Source organism: Numenius arquata, chromosome 17, assembly GCF_964106895.1.
Source record: "Numenius arquata chromosome 17, bNumArq3.hap1.1, whole genome shotgun sequence".
NCBI lineage: Eukaryota > Metazoa > Chordata > Aves > Charadriiformes > Scolopacidae > Numenius > Numenius arquata.
In genome coordinates this window covers 12,799,822-12,820,695 of record NC_133592.1, presented here as the reverse complement: position 1 = coordinate 12,820,695, position 20,874 = coordinate 12,799,822, and the positions used below count along the sequence as shown (strand labels likewise).

Here is a 20,874-nt window from a genome sequence, read left to right as displayed (position 1 = left end):
TGCGCCTCGAGGAACTGGGCTGACAGCAACCGAGCTTTGTAGTGCAAAGTGCTGAACCCTTTTCATTCCTGTTCCCAGAGAAGGTGTCAATCTGTCTGTCTGTCTGTCTGCCCCATGCAGGTGCTGACCCTGGCAAGCAATGAGAGAATCCCTCTGAACCCAACGATGCGGCTGGTCTTTGAGATCAGCCACCTGCGTACAGCCACCCCAGCCACCGTCTCCAGAGCGGGTGAGTCCTGCCCTGAGCTTCGCACTGGGATCCAGTGCCATTAACCAGTCTGCTGTTGGCCAGCTTGGTCCCTGTTGAACACGCCCAGCCTGTGATCACAGCTGCCTTTGGGGGACAGGGTGGGTTCCTGAAGCACAGACAAACTGAGGGTCCTGATGCCAAATCCCTCTGTGGATTTACCCAGAGCTCTCTGACTGCTGATGGATGTTCATGGCTTCAGCGTTGCTGAGAGAGTTCTGGATGCTCTGGATGGCTTGAGGAGAGGGGCAGTCCCTGTCCCAAAGAGCTCCTGATCTTCTGAAGAAGTGCATGAAGTATGAGAGAAAGGAATGAAGGTGTCCTCTAGTTTTACGTGGGGAAATGGGGCACGGGGCAATAATGTGACTCAGGCCAGGCCATATTCTGAATTTGGGGCAGCATCACTAAGGTGTTCTGGTTTCCTGAGTTAAGTCTCTCCACTATTAATGTTTCTACTCCACAGTGGGGCAGGAGGAGGGGGTGGGTAACGAGGCATCTAGGTGTATTTCACAGAGTTCCAGTTGCGTGGAAGTAGCTGAGAAATTCTGCTGGAGGAAAGGAATAATCTCTGCTGTGTCCTTACTATATGTTCTCGCTTGTCCTGGGCCTAAAGGGATCCTGTACATCAACCCATCAGATCTGGGCTGGAATCCCCCAGTGAGCAGCTGGATTGACAGGCGAGAGGTCCAGTCCGAGAGAGCCAACCTGACCATTTTGTTTGATAAGTACCTGCCAGTTTGCCTGGACACCCTCAGAACAAGGTACCATCTGAAGAGCATTTGTATCTCTGCTGGCAAGGGCAGGGGGTCGCTTTTTTCCAGCTGGGCTGGGGCTGTGCTGTGCATGGCATTGGGTGGCTGGTTCCCTCCTTGTCCCCGAGAGCCTTGAGCATCAGTGACTTCAGCTCAGAGAAGCAGTGAGGCAAGGTGGGGAAGCTGACGTTCCTGCCCAGCCTTTGGTGGTCAGATCTGGTTTTCATCTGATTTTGATTTGGTTGTTCCTGTACTTCTTGTGCCAGTTCTGTATCTCTTGGAAAGTAAATCCAGGAGCTCCTAAAGAGAAAGCTTTTCCATGTCCCAATGTGTCAGACTGGACCTGAGTCCACTCCACAAGTAATTCTTCAGTAGAGCAGATTTCAAACTGCTGCTGAAGGAAAGTTTTCCAAATGCGGCATGGAAGGTGGAGAGATCAGATTCTCTTTTTCCCTCTCCCCCTTCTTCTTCTGACCCTCAGTGAGGAGAAGGAAGGTCATGGTTGTGGGAGAGGGTAGGATTGCTCTACAGGCAGTTCTCTCTTGAATTTCTTTCCTGATGCATTTGAACAAAATGAAGTCAGTCTGTGTGGACATCCAGCCTGGGCATATTTCATGGTTGGACACCAATCCAATGAACATGAAGAACTTGGATATTTGGAAGGGCCCTGGTTCTTCTTGGCTTGAGTTATCTTCAAAGCTCCCAGAGAAGCTCCGTGGTTCTTGCTTATCATCATGGAATATGGATCTCTTACTCATATTGTGGTGAGGACTGGCCAAAGTAGAGTCTCAACAAACATGAGTAGGGGAGTTTCTCCCATCTTTGGCTTGCTTCCTATAGTTACACCTTCATTTAAAATCAATAAATCAATCAATCAGCATACAACTGAGCATGGGAGTTATCAGCCACAATGGGGATGTGTCAGAAGGGGCTGAAGGGGCATCCAGTTCTGGGCTCCCCAATTCAAGAGGGACAGGGAACTACTGGAAAGAGTCCAGTGAAGGGCAACGAAGATGATTCAAGGATTGGAGCATCTCCCTTATGAAGAAAGGCTGAGAGAGCTGGGACTCTTTAGCCTGGAGAAGAGAAGGCTGAGGGGAGACCTTATCAATGCTTATAAGTATCTGAAGGGTGGGTTGAAGGAGGAGGGAGCCAGACTCTTTTCAGTGGTTGCCAGTGAGAGGACGAGGGGCAACGGGCACAAGCTGGAACATAGGAGGTTCCACTCAAATATGAGAAAAAACTTCTTCCCGGTGAGGGTGCCAGAGCCCTGGAACAGGCTGCCCAGGGAGGGTGTGGAGACCCCTTCTCTGGAGATTTTCAAGACCCACCTGGATGCAGTCCTGAGTAACATGCTCTGACATGCTCTGGGCAATCCTGCTTCGGCAGGGGAGTTGGACTAGATGATCTATATGGTCCCTTCCAACTCTAAAAATTCAGTGAAATTCAGTGAAATCTTCCTAGGGAGCTGCTCCCTGGGGACCAAGCTGGGTACAGCTGATGGCAGGAGAGTCCATTGGACATTTCCCACTCTATTCGCTGAACATTGTGTCAGACCATGAAATCCACGGGATTAGCTACAGGCAGCCCTGAGCTGAGTATTTTGGTAGCTGACTTAATTCAAAAATTGTAGAACCAACCTTTCAAATAGCTATAATTACTTTATGGAGGACTTCAGTGCTGCTACAGTATTAGTTTGGAATTCTGTAAGTGTAGCTTAAATGAATGTAAAATGGCAAGATGAAAGGGCTTATTTTATTACTCCTCTATTTGACCGCTTTTGAACTCATCGTGTTCACAGGAAATCATTGCCTTTAGCAAGTCTTCCATTTTACTTCTTTCAAGAGGATCAAAGTTTTAAAATGCTTGAAACTTCTGATTACTGTTATTACTTGTGTATGTGCCGGTGCCAGCAGGTCCGAGGGAGAGAATGGTTGTTCTCTTTATTGCTGTACCCGGGAATAACATACGCGCTGCTGACACGGAAAATGCTAATATTCTGAAAAAATATTTCTAGGCTTCTCTTCCCGGGTTGTGAGCGACTGTGTTGCTGGACCCAATTATATTTCCTGTGCTTTCAATTTCTATCCCTTAGATTTAAGAAGATTATTCCCGTTCCTGAGCAGAGTATGGTTCAGATGTTGTGCCACCTCCTCGAATGCCTCCTGACGGAGGAGAACACGCCTCCCGACTGTCCCAAGGAGCTTTATGAACTTTACTTTGTCTTTGCTGCCGTCTGGGCCTTTGGTGGATCGATGTTTCAAGACCAGGTAAGAAGGAAGATGCTGCTTCAGCATCTTTTATACAGGCTTTTTTTTCTCTTGTTCTTTTGTGTCTTTTTTTTAATACTTTCCATAACCTAGTGTTGTATCAGTAACGCTGTTTTCCTGGGGCTCTCGTATAGCTGATAATAAACTAGAAACCTGAACGCAACAATTCCTTTTGTGAGAGACCTCGTTATCTGGGGTGTAACACCAGAGGAGAAGGGCTGAGGAGTCGGGTGATGTTTGCTTATGCAGACACATTTCACTGGGGAGAAACGTGAGGTTAATTTATGGAGGGCTGTGGATGTGCATAATGTGATCAAATTAAGACCGACTTACCAGATAAATACATCAGCGGAGCAGCCTTTCAGCCATCTGACTGCACAGGTAGACACAAACCAGCCGGTGCTTTGTCACCAACTGGCTTTTATTAAAGAGGTGGACGGCAAGAGCTGACTGTCCTCAGTTCTGAGAGAAGTACATAAGGAAGAGGAGTGGTCAGCAGGGCAGGCTGGGTTCTGGGGGTTATGTGCTTCCGCTTAACTGGGAGAAGACAGAGGGACTGCTCTCACGGTGCTCTTTGCTGGGAGGATTCTGACGAGGGTGAGGTTGAAGGTTGTGGGCGCTCAGCTTGACCTCCCCTGCGGCCGCTGGCTGGTGGTGGTCTCAGGCATGAGGTGCTGGGCTCAGCCGAGCTGTTGGTGGATGGGTGGATGGGTGTGATGCCCACACCCAAGGCTGTAGTGCTGGAGGGCACAATCTAGAGACTAAAATCTTCTTGGGCCAGGAGGATTAATCAGACCATGGTTCACTCCTGGTGTCTCTAACATTCAAAGCACGCTCATGGCCGAGAGACAGAGGAAGGCAGGGCACTACTCTCCATGCTGCTTCCGCAGTCCATCCATCCCATGGAGTAATCACAGCTGTCAGCCTTGGAGTCCATCAGCTTGTGTTAGACAAGGTGGGTGTGATCTCGTGCATGGTGATATTATTACAAGACAGTTTTCTCAAGGGCAGCATTTGATACTGCACATTTTCAGCCCCCTTTCAGGTCCAGGTCCTTAAAACATGGGAGAAGCCCAGACATTCCAGCTGGGCTGTTTGGTGGGAGCAGCAGCACGTGAACAACAGGGATCCTGGGAAGGACCTTCTCCAGCCTTGCCTCGGGGAAGCACAGTTGTGCTGCTACCTCCAACCTCCCCATCTCTCCCTGATTTCTTATGCACAGGAGAGGAGAAATGGACATTTTCTTTTGCCCCAGTTCTGCCCCGTTTCCACAGCTCGGCACAGCAGGGCTGTCTCTTGATTCCCAAGTAATTGGAAAAACTGCTGCTGTTTTACAGCTTCCAGCTGCTAACAGTAATAACGGACAAGAAGACAGCGGGCTGCGTGTCAGAGCCCTGCTGCCAGCACTGCTGGGGCTGGGGCCACCCTGGGCTCCGTGCCATGGTTTTGTGCCCACGTTTGTGGGACAGCTTTCCACCCTTGGTTGGCATTGCTGTTCCCAGGTGATGACTGGGAAAGCTGGAGGTTTTTCATGTGACTGGTTCAGAGGCAGGTTCAAGAGAAATTGGAGGCACTTGCAGAGGGGTCTAAGAGCCCATGTGGCACGTGAAGTCCTAGATTTTGAGTACCTAGTTTTTTGATGGGGCTGCAAAACCTGCTGGTGGAGGTACAGTTGGCATCTGCTGGAGCTGCTCACTCTGGTTCTGCCTGATCTCTGCTGGGAACCTGCTGGGTGGTTGCATCTCCTGGTCAGAGTGTACCTCATCCTCAGGTCTAAAGCATGTTATCCTGACCTGTGGGTCTGCCCAGTGACAGGGCAGAGCTCTCGAGGGCTTATTGATCCATATCTGGTCTCTAGTAGGCTCATTTCAAGCTGTGTGTGGTCTGGAGTGTGTGGGAGGTCTCTCCATGGACCTGACACCAGGGGTCCTTCCCCAGCTGGGGTGGAGACACTGCCGTTCTCAGCAGCTGCTCAAGTGCTCTCTGAGGTCTCCTCGTGTTGTTTCCATGTGCCTCAATGCTGGACCAACAGCATCTGCTGGGCTCCTCACAATTGCTCCATGCCAAGGATCAGATGCTTCAGAAAGTGCTAAACAACCCAGCTCAGGCTCAGCTTGGTGCTGATCTGGTGCCATCATACCTCCTGGCCATTGAGTGACCTGTGTGAGTGTGTGAGTCTAGTTTTCTTGGTCGTTGTGGAGGACTTTACCTTCCATTTTCTACGTGCCAGCTGGGAAATACTCACAGAATCACAGAATGATATGGGGTTGGAAGAGACCTCTGGAGATCATCCAGTCCAACCCCCTGCCAGAGCAGGGTCACCCAGAGCAGGTTGCACAGGAATGCGTCCAGGTGGGGTTTGAATGTCTCCAGAGACAGAGACTCCACCACCTCTCTGGGCAGCCTGTTTTAGGGCTCTGCCACCCTCACAGGAAAGAAGTTCCTCCTCATGTTTAGATGGAACTTCTTATGTTCAAGTTTGTGCCCATTTCCTCTTGTCCTGTCACTGGGCACCACTGAAAGAAGACCGTCCCCATCCTCCTGACATCCACCCTTGAAGTATTTATAGGTGTTGATCAGATCCCTCGTCAGTCTTCTCTTCTCCAGACTAAAAAGACCCAAGTCCCTCACCCTTTCCTCATCAGAGGGATGTTCTAGTCCCCTCATCATCTTTGTAGCCCTCTGCTGTCCCCTCTCCAGGAGTTCCCTGTCCTTCTTGAACTGGGGAGCCCAGATGTGGCCTCACCAGGGCAGAGCAGAGGGGGAGGATGACCTCCCTCGGCTTGCTGGCCATGGTCTTCTTGATGCACCGCAGGATGCCATTGGCCTTCTTGGCCACAAGGGCACTTTGCTGGCTCATGGTCATCCTGTTGTCACCCTCAGTGCTGTCAGTGCGGGATGACTTAAAAAATGCGAACACAACAAAGCCCGGGAAGTGCTGCTTGTCCTTGCTTCAGCGGTCCCAGCTGCTCTCTAGTTGCAGGAGCTCAGAGTTCCTCGAGCACGTTGGTGGATGGACCCTGCATCCCCAGCATCATAGCGGAGCCAGTCCCTGGCATGACAGCGTCCCTGGGGAGCGTGGAGAGCTCTGGCTGTGCGGGTGGCAGGAGGAACCGCACTGCCCAGGCACAGCATCCCGCTGGGAGACCTGACCCGGAGCTGGGAGCGGACTCACGTTGCTGCCTGTGATGCTCTGCAAATGTCAGGGCTGAGAGTATGAGGATCCGGCAGTTGGAGCGAGGGCAAGCCTGATGAAAAATGATCCAATATAAAATCTGTTTATTGCTCTCCACTGAAGGTGTCCTTCGTGCTGACCTTTTGGTGCCGAAATGTCAGGAGAAACAATCTGGAAGGCTTCCCGCTACTCTGCGATTGTCGGTGGGTAGCGGGGCCCTGTATAGAAACAGATGATAGATTTGCCATTTCCAGGCTCTGAAATTAGTGGAAACCCGTATGGGGTTTTTATTGAGGCGGCAGTTTGAGCTCGACACGGCTCTGGCAGTGGAGCCGGGGCTGGAGCGGCTTCCCCTCACTGCCCGGGGGGATGGAGAGCCCAGCGCTGCAGGCTCCAGGCGGTTTGCATTCCATCACACCCCTGTGAGAAAGCTTCTAGCAGCGATGCACGTCCCGCTCCGCTGCGGGCGACTCTGCTGCCGGCACCGAGGAGTTATAACAACGGGAGAAGAGAGAATTACAGTTATTCTGCCTCTCTGAATAGCATGAGACTGCAAAATCGGGGATTCTAATAACGTGTTTTTCAGATCCTCCGGTCTTTTGATGGATGGTGGCTCAGGAGACTTTACAGAGGACACTCGGTTCAGTTCGGCTTCAAACGCGGGTTTCCTGGTGGAGGCTCAGCAGCCTGTGGGCAACGTGTTGGTCCCACTGGGCTTCTGGCCTGGGAAAGCACATTGTGTGTGGTGATGGGAGGAGACCCACAGGTGCTCCAGGAAGAAACTCTGCAGATAAAGCTGAATTATGCATCTGATACTTCACAGACATCTTTTTATCAGCACTTTTCCCTTCCTTCCCCTGCCCGCTTCTCCCCCGGGCAGAGGGCTGCAGTCCCCATTGTCTGCATGGGAAGATGTTCAGTCGGAGTGACTGGCCCCGTGTCATAGAGGAGACCTGGGGCAGGAGAGGGGACTAAGCACATTTTGTAAGTCCTGACCCAGCATCTAAAGCACAACTGTCACCCCAGCTCTTGAAAAAATTCAGATGCTCTAAAATCTCCATGTGTAGAAAGATACAGTGGGGATAGACAAGGAAGCGGGTGCTTCCAGGGCAATACGGCAGTGCAGGGACACAGGGACACAGCAGAGCCAAGGGGACGGTCATGGGATCACTGAATCATTTAGGTTGGAAAAGACCCTTAAGATCACAGAGTCCAATCATAAACCAAACACTGACAACTCCACCACTGACCCATGTCCCTCAGCACCACGTCTACACACCTTTTAAATACCTCCAGGGATGGGGACACCACCACTGCCCTGGGCAGCCTGTTCCAAGGGTTGACAACCTTTTCAGTGAAGAAATTTTCCCCAATATCCATCCTAAACCTCCCCTGGTGCAGCTTGAGGCCATTTCCTCTTGTCCCATCGCCTGTTCCTTGGGAGAAGAGACCGACCCCCCCTGGCTACACCCTCCTTTCAGGGAGTTGGAGAGAGCGAGAAGGTCTCCCCTCAGCCTCCTTTTCTCCAGGCTGAACACCCCCAGCTCCCTCAGCCTCTCCTCATAAGACTTGTGCTCCAGACCCCTCACCAGCTCCGTTGCCCTTCTCTGGACACGCTCCAGCACCTCAATGATTTTTTGGCGTGAGGGGCCCAAAACTGGACCCAGCACTGGAGGTGGGGCCTCCCCAGTGCCCAGTACCTGGGGACAATCGCTGCCCCAGTCCTGCCAGGTCCCTCCCTGGTGCTTTGGTGCTCTGGTGTCTCAATCCCACTTCTCCGAAACACTGTGGCTTGAAAAGAGGCCAGAAGACAACAGCTAAGTATTAATAGAGCGCAGTGATTTATGAGGAGAGGCTTTAGTGTGCATCCTTTGACTAACCATGACCACAGATGTAGACGGATGTTGTGTCCTTGTCTGTTGGAAGCAGAAGGCACCCGGAATCAATCAAGCAGCCTGTTTAGTCACAGGCACGTATTTCTCTTTTTCAAATTGATCCATCTATCTAATGTCAGACACAGCAAGAGTGATCAACACAGAGGATGAATTATTTAGGTGAATAAATAGGAGTGATGAGGAGAAATGAAGAAAATGAAGAAAATGAAAAATTAGGCTTAATAATAGGAAAAAAAATAAGATCATTATTCTGTGGAATGTATTTTAAGGACCAGTCCCACTCTGACGGACTGGGATAGGTAACGTTCTCCATCACTAATGAATTTCTCCGGGTGAGCATATTTTCTCCACTTTTTCTCTTGCAGCTTGTGGACTACAGAGTGGAGTTCAGCAAGTGGTGGGTGGCTGAATTCAAGACCATCAAGTTTCCCTCTCAGGGCACAGTCTTTGACTTTTACATCGATCCAGAAACGAAGAAGTTTGAGCCTTGGTCTAAACTTATTCCCCCGTTTGAATTTGATCCAGAAATGCCGTTACAGGTGGGTGAGCCCTGCATGCTTTTTGTCTGGGAGGAATACATGCGTCTTAGCGACTGTACACGGGCATTTCAATGAAGTCTCATTAACGGTCAAGCACTTCATAATAAGGGGCATTCTTCATGAGGCACAACTTAATTACCCGTCTCTCTTACTGTGCTGTGGCTGTGAGGGCACATCCTCCATCCAGCTTCCAAATATGAGTGATGTAGACAAGGTGAGGCTCAGGACCACCCCAGTGTCCCCGGAGCTGGTGTGCCCAGGCTGCAGGATGTGGCCTGCAGAGGGAAGTGGGATGTGAGACAATGTGGTGACAAAGTCCCCGAGACACCGTGTCCTCATTCTGCGTGACAACAGAGATGTTTTTGTGATTTGGACAAAACCCAAGAGTTTCTGCAGGTAGTGAATTGCGTTTGCCAGCTACGCTTTTCTTTCCTTTCAGAAGTGCCCCAGCGAGCAGGTGACTTGTAAAAATTGCTACTGTTTTAGCAAAGTGTGTTTGTGGGGAGCTCCAGATGCTGCTCCCGCCATCCAGCTGCCAAGGTTTCATCTGAGCAGACGGTTTGATTTTAACCATTGGCAGCAGCTTGTCCTTCCCTTCCTCGTGCAATCTGGAAACTGGGATCACCCCACTCATTCCTGGCTCTCCCAGTTCTCCTTCTCCCCAGACCGTGGCTGTGGGGACAGGGGTGGGGACACTCACTGCTCGTTATGTCCCTCTCAGGCCTGCCTGGTGCCCACCGCTGAGACGGTCCGTGTGCGGTACTTCATGGACAGGCTCCTGGAGCGCCAGCGTCCGGTGATGCTGGTGGGCAACGCTGGCACGGGGAAGTCTGTGCTGGTGGGGGACAAGCTCTTGTCACTGGACACGGACACATACGTGGTGAAGAAGGTCCCATTTAACTACTACACCACCTCTGCCATGCTGCAGGGTAAGTCCGGCGGGGGCTATGAAGATGACGAGGGTCTGGAGCACCTCTCTGCTGAGGAAAGGCTGAGAGACCTGGATTTTTTCAGCTGGAGAAGAGCAGACTGAGAGGGGATCTCATCAATGCCTATAAATATCTAAAGGGCGGGTGGCGAGAAGATGGGGTCAGGCTCTTCCCAGTGGTGCCAGATGACAGGACAAGGAGCAACGGGCACAAACTGGGACACAGGAAATTCCATCTCAACATGAGGAGGAACTTCTTTCCTGTGAGGGTGGCAGAGCCCTGGAAGAGGCTGCCCAGAGAGGTGGTGGAGTCTCCTTCTCTGGAGACATTCAAACCCCGCCTGGACACGTTCCTGTGGGACCTGCTCTGGGTGACCCTGCTCTGGCAGGGGGTTGGACTGGATGATCTCCAGAGGTCCCTGCCAACCCCTGCCAGTCTGGGATTCTGTGAGGCAGTGGCTGAGACACGAGACATTTGTCTGACAGGTTTCTGAATTCCTGGGTTGCCCATTGGGGTCTGGAGTGGGGTGTGCACCGTGGTGCTTGGGGGAAGACCCATGGGCCGTTTGTTTGTGAGCCCTGCGCTGACACCCCCAGACTCTTAAATCCCGCTGTGAAACTCTCGGGTCAACAGCCCCGTGGTTTTGGGGAAGATGCTATTTTCCAACATGAGGATTTGAATTCTGAACCCCACGACTCTGGTTCGGGGCTGTGCCAAAGCGCACGTTTGAATCTGCTGCTGCTCTGCACAGCTCCCGGCTCCTGCTCCGCTGGAGGTGTGTCTTTGATATGTTCCAATTTCAGCCCGTGCTGAACAGGATGGTTTTCTTGGCTGGGATCCAAACCGTCCTCAGGGTGCAATGACGGGAATTGCATCCCAATTAGCCGTGAGGATGGTGCTAATGGATATGTGCCGGCTGTAAGCCAGGGCTGCTGGTTCCCGGTGTGTCCTCCTTCTCCTGCCGCAGCCCGACGTGCTCCCATGGAGCTTCCCTGGGAACCACGGGGCTCCCTGACCCTGCAGGGCTCAGAGCCCCGGGGATTTACTGGCCCTGGGGAAATCCATAAGAATATTGCTGATGAGGATGTTGGCATATCGGTGAAAAATTAAGTTTGAGACCAAGATAAGGTCAGTTTTGCTGTTTAGTCTCTTCAGAGACAAAGAGGAAGGAGGGGATTCTTGAGAAGTAGCTCATTTCGGAATGAAGTTTTCATTTTGAGTTGACCTAAAGAGAGATAAAATAGTTTTTTACATGTATTTATTAACCAGGAATGAAACAACCTGGTTTATTTCGAGTTGAATAACAGCTGTGGGTCCCCATAAAACAAAACGCTTCCTTGGTTTGACCCCAATGTCCTAAAATTCTCTGTGACCCCCCCCTGAGAAGTGCTGGTGAGACCAAGGATTTGACCTCCACCCTCTGGGTTGTTCCTGGCCACCGGTGCCAGTTGAGGACATGCTGGCAGCCCAGATGGGTGCTGAAGGTGGTCCACGGCTTCCTCCATGCTCTGCCAGGCTTCCAACACGGCAAACATTTCAAGAGAGGGGTCAGAGCTTAAAATCGCCCTCTGGGAGTGACCTGCTGGTGGGGTGGTGACGGCAGGGGCTCATCCCATGCGGTGGGACCTGGGGCTGTGTTGTGGGGCCAACGTCGGAGCTCTCTGGGGCAGGTTTGTGGCGTTTCTGTGCCTGCAGGTGCCCACCCTCCCTCCCGGGCTCTCCTGCCTGCCCCCCGGTGCCTCTGCCCACAGCGGGAATGCAAATTATTTGGGTTAGTGGCCTTTAAGCCAAAAGATGGGTAAGATCTCACCTTTTGGCTGGGCTGGCAGCCCTGAGCAGCGTGATGGTTATAACCTCCCTTCTCCCCTTCCCCGTGCCTCTTCTCCTTGTCCTCTCATGTGGGGTCTCTGTGAAACACCCTTGAGCAGGTAAACGGGCTGGTCTGTCTGTCTGTCCGTGCAGAGGGAGGGAGGGGGTTCTCATTTATCTGCTGCTGGATGGGGCAGGTGGGTGCAGGTTCATACAGACAGACCCGGCAGCTCCTCCCCGTCCCTGGGAGCTGTGGGCTGGGACGGGGACGTCCTTCCCCGCGGAGAGAAGCGGGTCACCCTGCGCCTGGATGAAGACGTGGCTGCGAGATGGGCACTGGGGAGCGTGATTTATAGGGCTGGGGCTGGTTCCCTACTGCTCATTTTTTAGAGTTAATTTGTCCCTTTTTGTGTAGTTTGTCAGTTGGCTGCTTTTTTTTTTTTTTCCCCAGCAGGCACTTCTTTAAGTTTTTAGAACATGGCTACAGAGCAGTTTGGGATTTTTTTTATTTTTTTTTTAACTTAAAAAAGAGCCTGATTTGAAAGCCAGTAATTTCTTAGCCCAGGTGCCCTTTGGTGCAGAGATTTATAAGCTCCTCGCCATCCTCGCAGGCCCCGTGGCTCACAGAAATGCCACGTACACGGGGGCTGGAAGGAGCCAGCCACCCTCTGTGCCCTCTCTGGGCCACTCTGGGGGTTTGCTCCGGTGTATTGTGACCGAATTCCTCTTGCTGTGGCACTTGGTGTGCTCTCAGCCCATTGCCCTGGGCCTCCGGTCTGCTGCCCTCCTGGCCCTCTGCTCCTCTCTCAGCTGTAGCCCTGGCTTCTCTCATTCAGCACCTTTCTGCTCCAGATCTCCCTGGAGAAAATTGCATTAAATGTTGGGGTTTCGGGGTGTTTTTTCTCCCCCCTTGGTCAACAGCCAGCAGGCAAGAGGAATCATAGAATCATAGAATCATTCAGGTTGGAAAAGACCCCTGGGATCATCAAGTCCAACCATCAACCCCACTCTATAAAGTTCTCCCCTACACCATATCCCCCAACGCCACATCTCAACGACTCTTAAACACATCCAGGGATGGTGACTCAACCCCCTCCCTGGGCAGCCTGTTCCAGTGTCCGACCACTCTTTCTGTGAAGAATTGTTTCCTGATGTCCAGTCTAAACCTACCCTGTTGCAGCTTGAAGCCATTCCCTCTTGTTCTGTCATTAATTACCTGTGAGAAGAGCCCAGCACCAACCTCTCTACGATGTCCTTTCAAGTAGTTGCGGAGAGTGATGAGGTCTCCCCTTAGTCCCGTTTGCAGTGAGCGGTTCCTTCAGGTGCTGATTTGAGCGTGTTGGGATCGCAGGGACACGGACCCTTCGTTGTTATTATGGGATACAGCTTTGAATTAAAACACTGCTTTCACGAACATGTCACTCGATCCCCAGTAATTGCATTTCAGTGTGATGAATCTCCTGCATACTTGTTTAACCTCAAAAAGGGCTGATTTTGTATGTTAATTAAGGACTAATTAAATTTAAATTAAATGCTTATTTGAAACACTTAATTTAACTTGCTACCAGAAATTTCAAATATTGTGGTTTTATTGAAGGGGGAGAGAGACTCCGTTGAGGAAAGATTCATCGTTTTTCTCAGCACAATTCATTCCTTTGGGCAGCGAGTGCCTATGACAGGACCCAGCTGGATGTTGGGTGGTGGGAAGGACGAGCTGTCTGCCGGGCACCCAGGCAGTGAAAAAAACACCGGCGTTCTCAAAGATCTGTGGTCTGAAAAAAGCAGAATAGAAATCTTCCCTACTAACTTTTGCGCATGATAATGAATGGCTTAAGTGTACGTTTTCAGGAGGAGATTTTTATAAAAGTTCCCAGACCCATTAAGATTGGCCAGTCCTCCCAGTTACAACAAACAGCTACTTCCCATCCTGCTCTGCAGCACCTCGTAGGGCTGCTGACAACCCATAACCGTGTAAAGAAGGACAGGGAACTGCTGGAGAGGGGACAGCAGAGGAGAACAAAGATGATGAGGGGACCAGAACATCCCTCTGATGAGGAAAGGCTGAGGGACTTGGGTCTTTTATGGGGGATCTGATCAATGTTTATAAATACTTCAAGGGTGGGTGTCAGGAGGATGGGGACGGTCTTCTTTCAGTGGTGCCCAGGGACAGGGCAAGAGGGAACGGGCACAAACTTGAACATAAGAAGTTCCATCTAAACATGAGGAGGAACTTCTTTCCTGTGAGGGTGGCAGAGCCCTGGAACAGGCTGCCCAGAGAGGTGGTGGAGTCTCCTTCTCTGGAGACATTCAAACCCCACCTGGACGCATTCCTGTGGGACCTGCTCTGGGTGGCAGGGGGGTTGGACTAGATGATCTCCAGAGGTCCCTTCCAACCCCATAGCAATCTGTGATTCTGTAAATGAGACAAATTCTGCCCCCACCTTCAGGAGAGCAGTGACCCCCGAGGACGCTCTCCCACCGCAGGGGCTGGGCGGAGGAGACCTGCTTCTCTTTGCTTTTCCCCTCGCTGAGTCCATGAAGGTTGCTTGGGCCGCAGTCAAAGGAATCAATAACCTATAGAACATCATATGCAGCAGCGTGGGGTGATTTTTATTAAATAGCAGCCCAGGATTCTTAATATTCCCCACATTTTATAATCCAGAGTGACACATAACCTCAGCCTTCTGCTAAAAGAATTTAAAATCTTTCAAAGCTTTGAAATGAGAAACTTTTCTCTCCATGCTTTGTCTTGCTCGTGCATGATCCTACTTAAACTAGGTGGTAATTTGCCAGCTCGTGTTGGAAATGAGTCTTGTCACGTTATCTGGAGGTTTGAGTAACGCTGGGGATGGGATCGGGGAACTTTGGGGGTATTTAGTGCATTTCAGTAAAAAACATTATTTTGATTGTTCTGAAGATGTGCAGGAATTTGGCCCTGAAATCACCTCTTTCTTTTGTCTAACGGAGGTAAAAAACGCACGTGCATTCACAAAATGAACTTTACTCATGGGCCGCTGTGCCCTCGGCGTCTCCCAGTTCCTTCCCAGTGCCCAGGCCCTACTGCCTGTGTGTCACTGGGGCCACAGGGCACGGTCACTGCTCTCTTGTATGGGTCAGAACGGCCTCAGCGAGCAAGATTTAGTTTAAAAAAAGTATGTAGAAGGGATTCAAAAGGCTTCATCTTGCCTGAGAAGCTGCTGTTTGCTCTGAAGCAGACCTGGGTTTGTAGCAGACTCTTAGTTTGCCTTGATTTACTTGAAAGGAGGCACTGAGAGCTTTCTGGTGAGAACCCACCTGGAGCACTGTGTCCAGCTCTGGAGTCCTCAGCACAGGAAGGACTTGGACCTGTTGGGGTGGGTCCAGAGGAGGCCACGGAGATGCTGGGAGGGCTGGAGCCCCTCTGCTGTGAGGACAGGCTGAGAGAGCTGGGGGGGTTCAGCCTGGAGAAGAGAAGGCTCCGGGGAGACCTTAGAGCCCCTTCCAGTCCCTAAAGGGGCTCCAGGAGAGATGGGGAGGGACTCTGGATCAGGGAGGGGAGCACTAGGATGAGGGGGAAGGGTTTGACACTGGAAGAGGGGAGATTGAGCTGAGATGTGGGGAAGAACTTCTTTGCTGTGAGGGTGGTGAGAGCCTGGCCCAGGTTGCCCAGAGAAGCTGTGGCTGCCCCATCCCTGGAGGAGTTCAAGGCCAGGTTGGAGGTGGCTTTGAGTCCCTGCCCAGGGCAGGGGGTGGGAGTGGAAGGTCTTTAAGGTCCCTTCTAACCCAAACCATTCTATGATTCTGTAATTCTATGATTTGGGTCAACTCAGCCTGAAAAAGCTGCCCAAGGGTCCTTGCCAGCACCGTGCGGGGCTCCCAGCCGCTCTATGGCCACAGCGTGGGGACAGCCACTGTCCTGCTGGTGAGCTGCATCCTCTGCCAGGACCAACTCTTTCTCCTCAAAAGCAATATACAGCCGGGATGCAGCAGGAGGGTCTGGGGGCTGTGGGGGGAGCCCTGCCTGTCCTGGGCACAGCTTGGCTCCTCCCGGGGCTGCTGAGCTGCAGCACGGCGTTGGGCTGGGCTGAGAAATCATCTTTATTGTGCAACAGTGACCCCCCAGTAGCTTAGCTTGGCACCTCTGCCTCCATACAGGTGTGCTCGAGAAGCCTCTGGAGAAAAAGGCCGGCAGAAACTATGGCCCTCCTGGTACCAAGAAGCTCATCTACTTCATTGATGACCTGAACATGCCTGAAGTGGACGCCTACGGCACGGTGCAGCCCCACACGCTCATCAGGCAGCACCTCGACTACGGCCATTGGTAGGAGCTGCTCAGGCTTGGTCAGCTGAGACCTTCTTGCTCAGCGGCAGGGCTGGGGATGGGGTTTGAGAGGGGGTGAAGGCGCCGTTCCCCCGTCCCCTCCCCTGTCTGCCATGGCACCCGCCTGCGCCGGGCTGGAGCTGGCTCTGGGTGAGCCCGTCGCTCTGCACCCGCGGGGCTTCCCCTGTCCCGGGCAAACAAACTCCCTCGCTGGTAGCCCGGCTGAGAGGAGCAAAGCTCCCCTCTCTCTGCGGGTCGTGGCCATGGTCCCTGGGCGAAGCCTGCAAGGGCAGTGGGATGCTCGGCCTCGGTGCCTGCCGTGCGGAGGAAGATCCAGGGATTTGGCCTCAGCTGGGATGAGCCGCCCCTGCTGAGAGCACCTCGGGTTGCTTTCAGTTGGGCAGCAGCAAACAAGTGTTTTCTAGGGAGAGGGAATTTGAAGGAAAAACAGTGACGGTGCTTTGGAAGGAAATTGGTGCGTTTTGCACCATGACCAGCAGCGCTGTGAGGGACAGCCGTGTATAACGCCAACGGCATCCTGGCCTGTGTCAGGAATAGCGTGGCCAGCAGGAGCAGGGCAGTGATGGTGCCTCTGGACTGGGCACTGGTGAGGCCTCACCTCGAGTGCTGTGTTCAGTTCTGGGCCCCTCACTACAGGAAGGACATGGAGCTGCTGGAGCGTGTCCAGAGGAGAGCCACCAAGCTGGTGAGGGGTCTGGAGAACAAGTCATATGAGGAGAGGCTGAGGGAACTGGGCATGTTTAGTTTGCAGAAGAGGAGGCTGAGGGGGGACCTCATTGCCCTCTGCAACTCCCTGAAAGGAGGGTGTAGAGAGGTGGGTGTTGGCCTCTTCTCCCAAGGGAATAATGGCAGGACCAGAGGAAATGGTCTGAAGTTGGGGCAGGGGAGGTTTAGATTAGATATTAGGAAGAATTACTTTACTGAGAGAGTGGTCAGGCCCTGGAACAGCCTGCCCAGGGAGGTGGTGGAGTCGCCATCCCTGGAGGTATTTAAGAAACATGTAGACGTGGTCCTTCAGGGCATGCTCTAGTGCCCGAGATTGTGGGGGGTGTTTTGTGTGTGTGTGTGGTTGGACTCGGTGATCTGAGGCCCTTTCCAACCACGATGATTCTGTGATTTGCATTACAAGGCAGGGGCTCGAAGCAATTCCCGGTCCCTTCAGCTGCCAGTGCACCTCAGCTGGGCCAAAAGCTCCCCAGGTGCGGAGGCAGTGCAGGGCTGGAAGGGATTTGGGGCTGTGGATGCTGGAGAAGTCGGGCAGAAAGAGGGCTCTGCTGGTTCCATGGCAGCACTGGGGCCTCGGGGACGCAGCACGCTGGGTGTCCCCTCCCAGGCACCGCCAGGCTTTCTGCCCACCGGGGTGCTGCAGGCTCGGGGTCACCCCCGGCAGCCTGGTGGGGCTGCAGGGACAGTGAGGAGTGAGAGGGGCAGAGCTCGCTGCAGCCTGTTATGGTTTGAGGAACCCACAACAATTTATTGCTGTTTAGACAATTACTCTCTCACTTGATGACTTCTCCCCAGCCAGGAAGGGGAATTGGGAAAAAACAAGGAAACCCAAGGGTCGACATATAAACAGATTTAAGAGAATAGGACTAAATAGTTAACATTAATAATACTAAAGAACCAGTGTTTCTCCCGATACCAATATAAAATACACAAGGACCATCCCCAGCCCGTTCCCCAGCAGAAGCCGTGCTCCCCGCAGGGACAGCCAGTGTGGGACCCTGCGAGCGCTGCAGCTTCGGGAGGAAGGGAAGGGCCCAGGGCTCCGGCACCGGGGCAAGGAGTTCTCTGGGTGGCAGCCATTGAGGGAGAGAGAGAGAGAGAGAACTCCTCAGCAAACATTCTAATTTATACTGAATATGACGTTGATGGTATGAAATAACCCCGTTGGCAGCCTGGGTCAGGTGCCCGGGTCTCGCTCCTCCTCGTGCCTGCACCTGGGGAGCTCAGAAACACTGAGACCGTGAAACCCACACCCCAGAGGTGGCAGTAAAGATTGTCACAAATTCAGACACTAGAGTCTTTTAAAAGTGCAGTTTTCCCAAGCATTAGAAATTAGTCCTGTGTCGCTCAAACCAGGACCCAGCCCTCGGGCTGCCCTGGCCCCGGTGGTGACGCTGCTCCTGGGGGTGCTCCAGGGGCTGGTCCCCGGATCTGCCGATGGAGTCCCCGTCCCTCCCGTGCAGGCAGCTGCCCTGGCAGCCGGCAGCCTGCTGGCCGCTCTCCCAGCCTGCCTCGAACCAGACGGATTCCTGCGATTTTCTGCAATTTCTAGGCATGTGGCTGCTGCAACCTGTAGTTGCTCAGCTGTGTTTGCTCGGTGCTTGTGACTAGTTTATAGAAACATCAGCTACAGGTTGTAGAAGCCGAAAAATTTCCACCAAGAGCAGGATTCGTGTGTGCCCAGCCACGTACGGGTGTGCAGGCAAGGCCAGGCCCTGCCTCGGCGAGATGCAGAATTTGACCCCATGGGCCGTTGGCAGCCACGGATGCGTGCTGGGGAGATGCAGCAGCCGCCATCACCCTGCCACCATCATCTTGCTGCTGTCCCCCTGCCACCATCATCTTGCTGCCGTCCCCCTGCCCCCGTCCCCCCGCTGCTGTCCCCCCGCTGCTGTCACCCTGCTGCTGTCACACTACTGCTGCTTTTGTTTCACCCCAAGGTACGACAGGACCAAGCTGTCGCTGAAGGAGATCACCAACGTGCAGTACGTGTCGTGCATGAACCCCACTGCGGGGAGTTTCACCATCAACCCTCGTCTGCAGGTAAGGCCCCGCGCAGGGCCAGGCACGGCGCTGCTTTTATTTTGGGATGGGTTATTTAAGCACTGGCAGATCCTGCTGTCATTTTGTCAGTAGAAATGGCGTGAATCTGTCGAGTGACTGTAATTCCTAATGGTGAAGCAGCAGACAGATTCCCTTGTTCCCTTGTTTGTTTTTCTTCACGTTCTGCTGCTCAGGCGGAAGAAGTCACCGGGTGCCAGCCAGCTGAACACCTACTTTCGGGACAGCCTTCTGGTTCAGACAGACAGATTGTGCCTTCATTTAGCTAATATTTACCTCTGGAACATAGTTCATTAAAGCCTTTTGGTTTCTAAAATTTCCTGATGGAGCTGGCAGTATATTCTCATTAAAAAGAGGTGTGGGGGGAAAACCCAAACAAAGAAAACCAAAATAAATGCCCCAAAACACTGCAAGTGCTGATGGTAATGGAAGTATAGATTTGGGAAGAGATCTTAAACCTTAGGGCTTGATTTTTGGGAGGTGCCAGGCTCAGTGCGGGTCATAGAGCTGGTTTTTATCAGCTCTGAGGTCACTGACCCTTCTTTCCAAGCCATGAGGAGCAGCAGAAGCTGCTCAGATGCTGTTCCCTGTGCCTGCAAACAAACCTGCTGGCATCCCAGGGGGACACACGGCAGCCAGTGGGACAGTGCCTTTCCCGGCTCCGTGGCCAGTATTTGCCGAGCTGTAGGAGGGGGCTTGGTGGGTGAGCAGTGGTGGAGAAACGCCCTGAGGAACGGGTGCCCAGGCAAGAGCAGTAGAAACTCGATGGGGCAGCTGCTGCGGGGAAAGATCCTGTCACAGCACAGCATAATGGTCCTGCCGGCCCTTGAGGAGCCTGGATAGCAGAGAGCAAAACTTGTTCCCTCCTGGAGAAACCTCATGACCAGAGTCAGCCCCAGCCCTGGCTCCTCTTTAGCAAGCTGTGGTGTTAAAATGATGGGCTGAAAGAGTTGGGGGGGTTCAGCCTGGAGAAGAGAAGGCTCCAGGGAGACCTTAGAGCCCCTTCCAGTCCCTAAAGGGGCTCCAGGAAAGATGGGGAGGGACTCTGGATCAGGGAGGGGAGGCCTAGGATGAGGGGGAAGGGTTTGACACTGAAAGAGGGGAGATTGAGCTGAGATCTGGGGAAGAACTTCTTTGCTGTGAGGGTGGTGAGAGCCTGGCCCAGGTTGCCCAGAGAAGCTGTGGGTGCCCCATCCCTGGAGGGGTTCAAGGCCAGGTTGGAGGGGTCTTTGAGCAACCTGGTCTGGTGGGAGGTGTCCCTGCCCAGGGCAAGGTGTTGGAACTAGATGATCTTTAAGGTCCCTTCCAACTCTAACCACACTATGATTCTCTGATTCTAAAATGAAGTGTCCCGTGGCTGTATACGGGCATCTCCTCCATCTCTGCAAACTCCAAATCAATAATGGGTCTTGTGGGAGGTGGCACCTTCCAGGGGCTCTTCCCAACAGAGGTGGTGACTGGGCTTCATCAGAGGTTGGTGGGCCTTTCAGGGGCCTTCAGAGCCCTTCAGCTCTTCAATGTACTGAACTTCCAGCGTAGCAGTTGTGAAATGCAGTTGAAAACCCCTTGTTTAGAGAGCAGAGTGATGGCATTTCCCAGCTGTTCTTTGCAGGGAAATCGGAAGAGGGAAATAGCCTTGTTCAGGTGGACTGAAAATCATAGAATCATTGAGCATCCCAGGTTGGAAGGGACCTTGGAAGATCGTCTGGGCCGACCTTTCATGGAAGTGGGAGCATAGATGAGACCTAGCACTGTGTCCAATTGCATCAAGTCCCAAAGGGTAATTTTGCTTGAGAGGTGGTTGCCCATCTCTCTGACCTTGTCCTTTCTCATCTTCAGCGTCACTTTTGCGTCTTCGCCCTCTCCATCCCTGGTCAGGATGCCTTGTCCAGGATCTACAGCACCATTTTAATGCAGCACCTGACGAGTGGGAATTTCTCAGAGGCTGTGCAAAAATCAGCTCAGCAGCTGATGGCCCTGGCCCTGGCCCTGCATCAGAAAGTCACTGCTACTTTCCTGCCCACGGCTATCAAGTTTCACTACGTTTTCAACCTGAGAGACTTCTCCAATATCTTCCAAGTAAGTGTAACTGCTGTCCTGTGGCACTTGGAGCTTCTTCCGAGGCCGTAGGAGGGTGTGGGCATGTGTTC

The 20,874-nt window shown here is 52.6% G+C and overlaps 1 protein-coding gene across 1 annotated transcript in view; it reads left to right on the top strand.

The window, feature by feature from the left end:
* DNAH9 (dynein axonemal heavy chain 9) overlaps nt 1-20,874 on the top strand; it is a 228,924-nt gene that overhangs the window by 60,403 nt on the left and 147,647 nt on the right. Inside the window, exons 34-41 of the mRNA XM_074160192.1 lie at nt 121-229; nt 861-1,008; nt 3,095-3,269; nt 8,705-8,878; nt 9,600-9,807; nt 15,751-15,916; nt 18,604-18,706; nt 20,564-20,803. Of these exons, the coding sequence (XP_074016293.1) occupies nt 121-229; nt 861-1,008; nt 3,095-3,269; nt 8,705-8,878; nt 9,600-9,807; nt 15,751-15,916; nt 18,604-18,706; nt 20,564-20,803 (1,323 nt within the window). The remainder of the gene's footprint in view (nt 1-120; nt 230-860; nt 1,009-3,094; nt 3,270-8,704; nt 8,879-9,599; nt 9,808-15,750; nt 15,917-18,603; nt 18,707-20,563; nt 20,804-20,874) is intronic.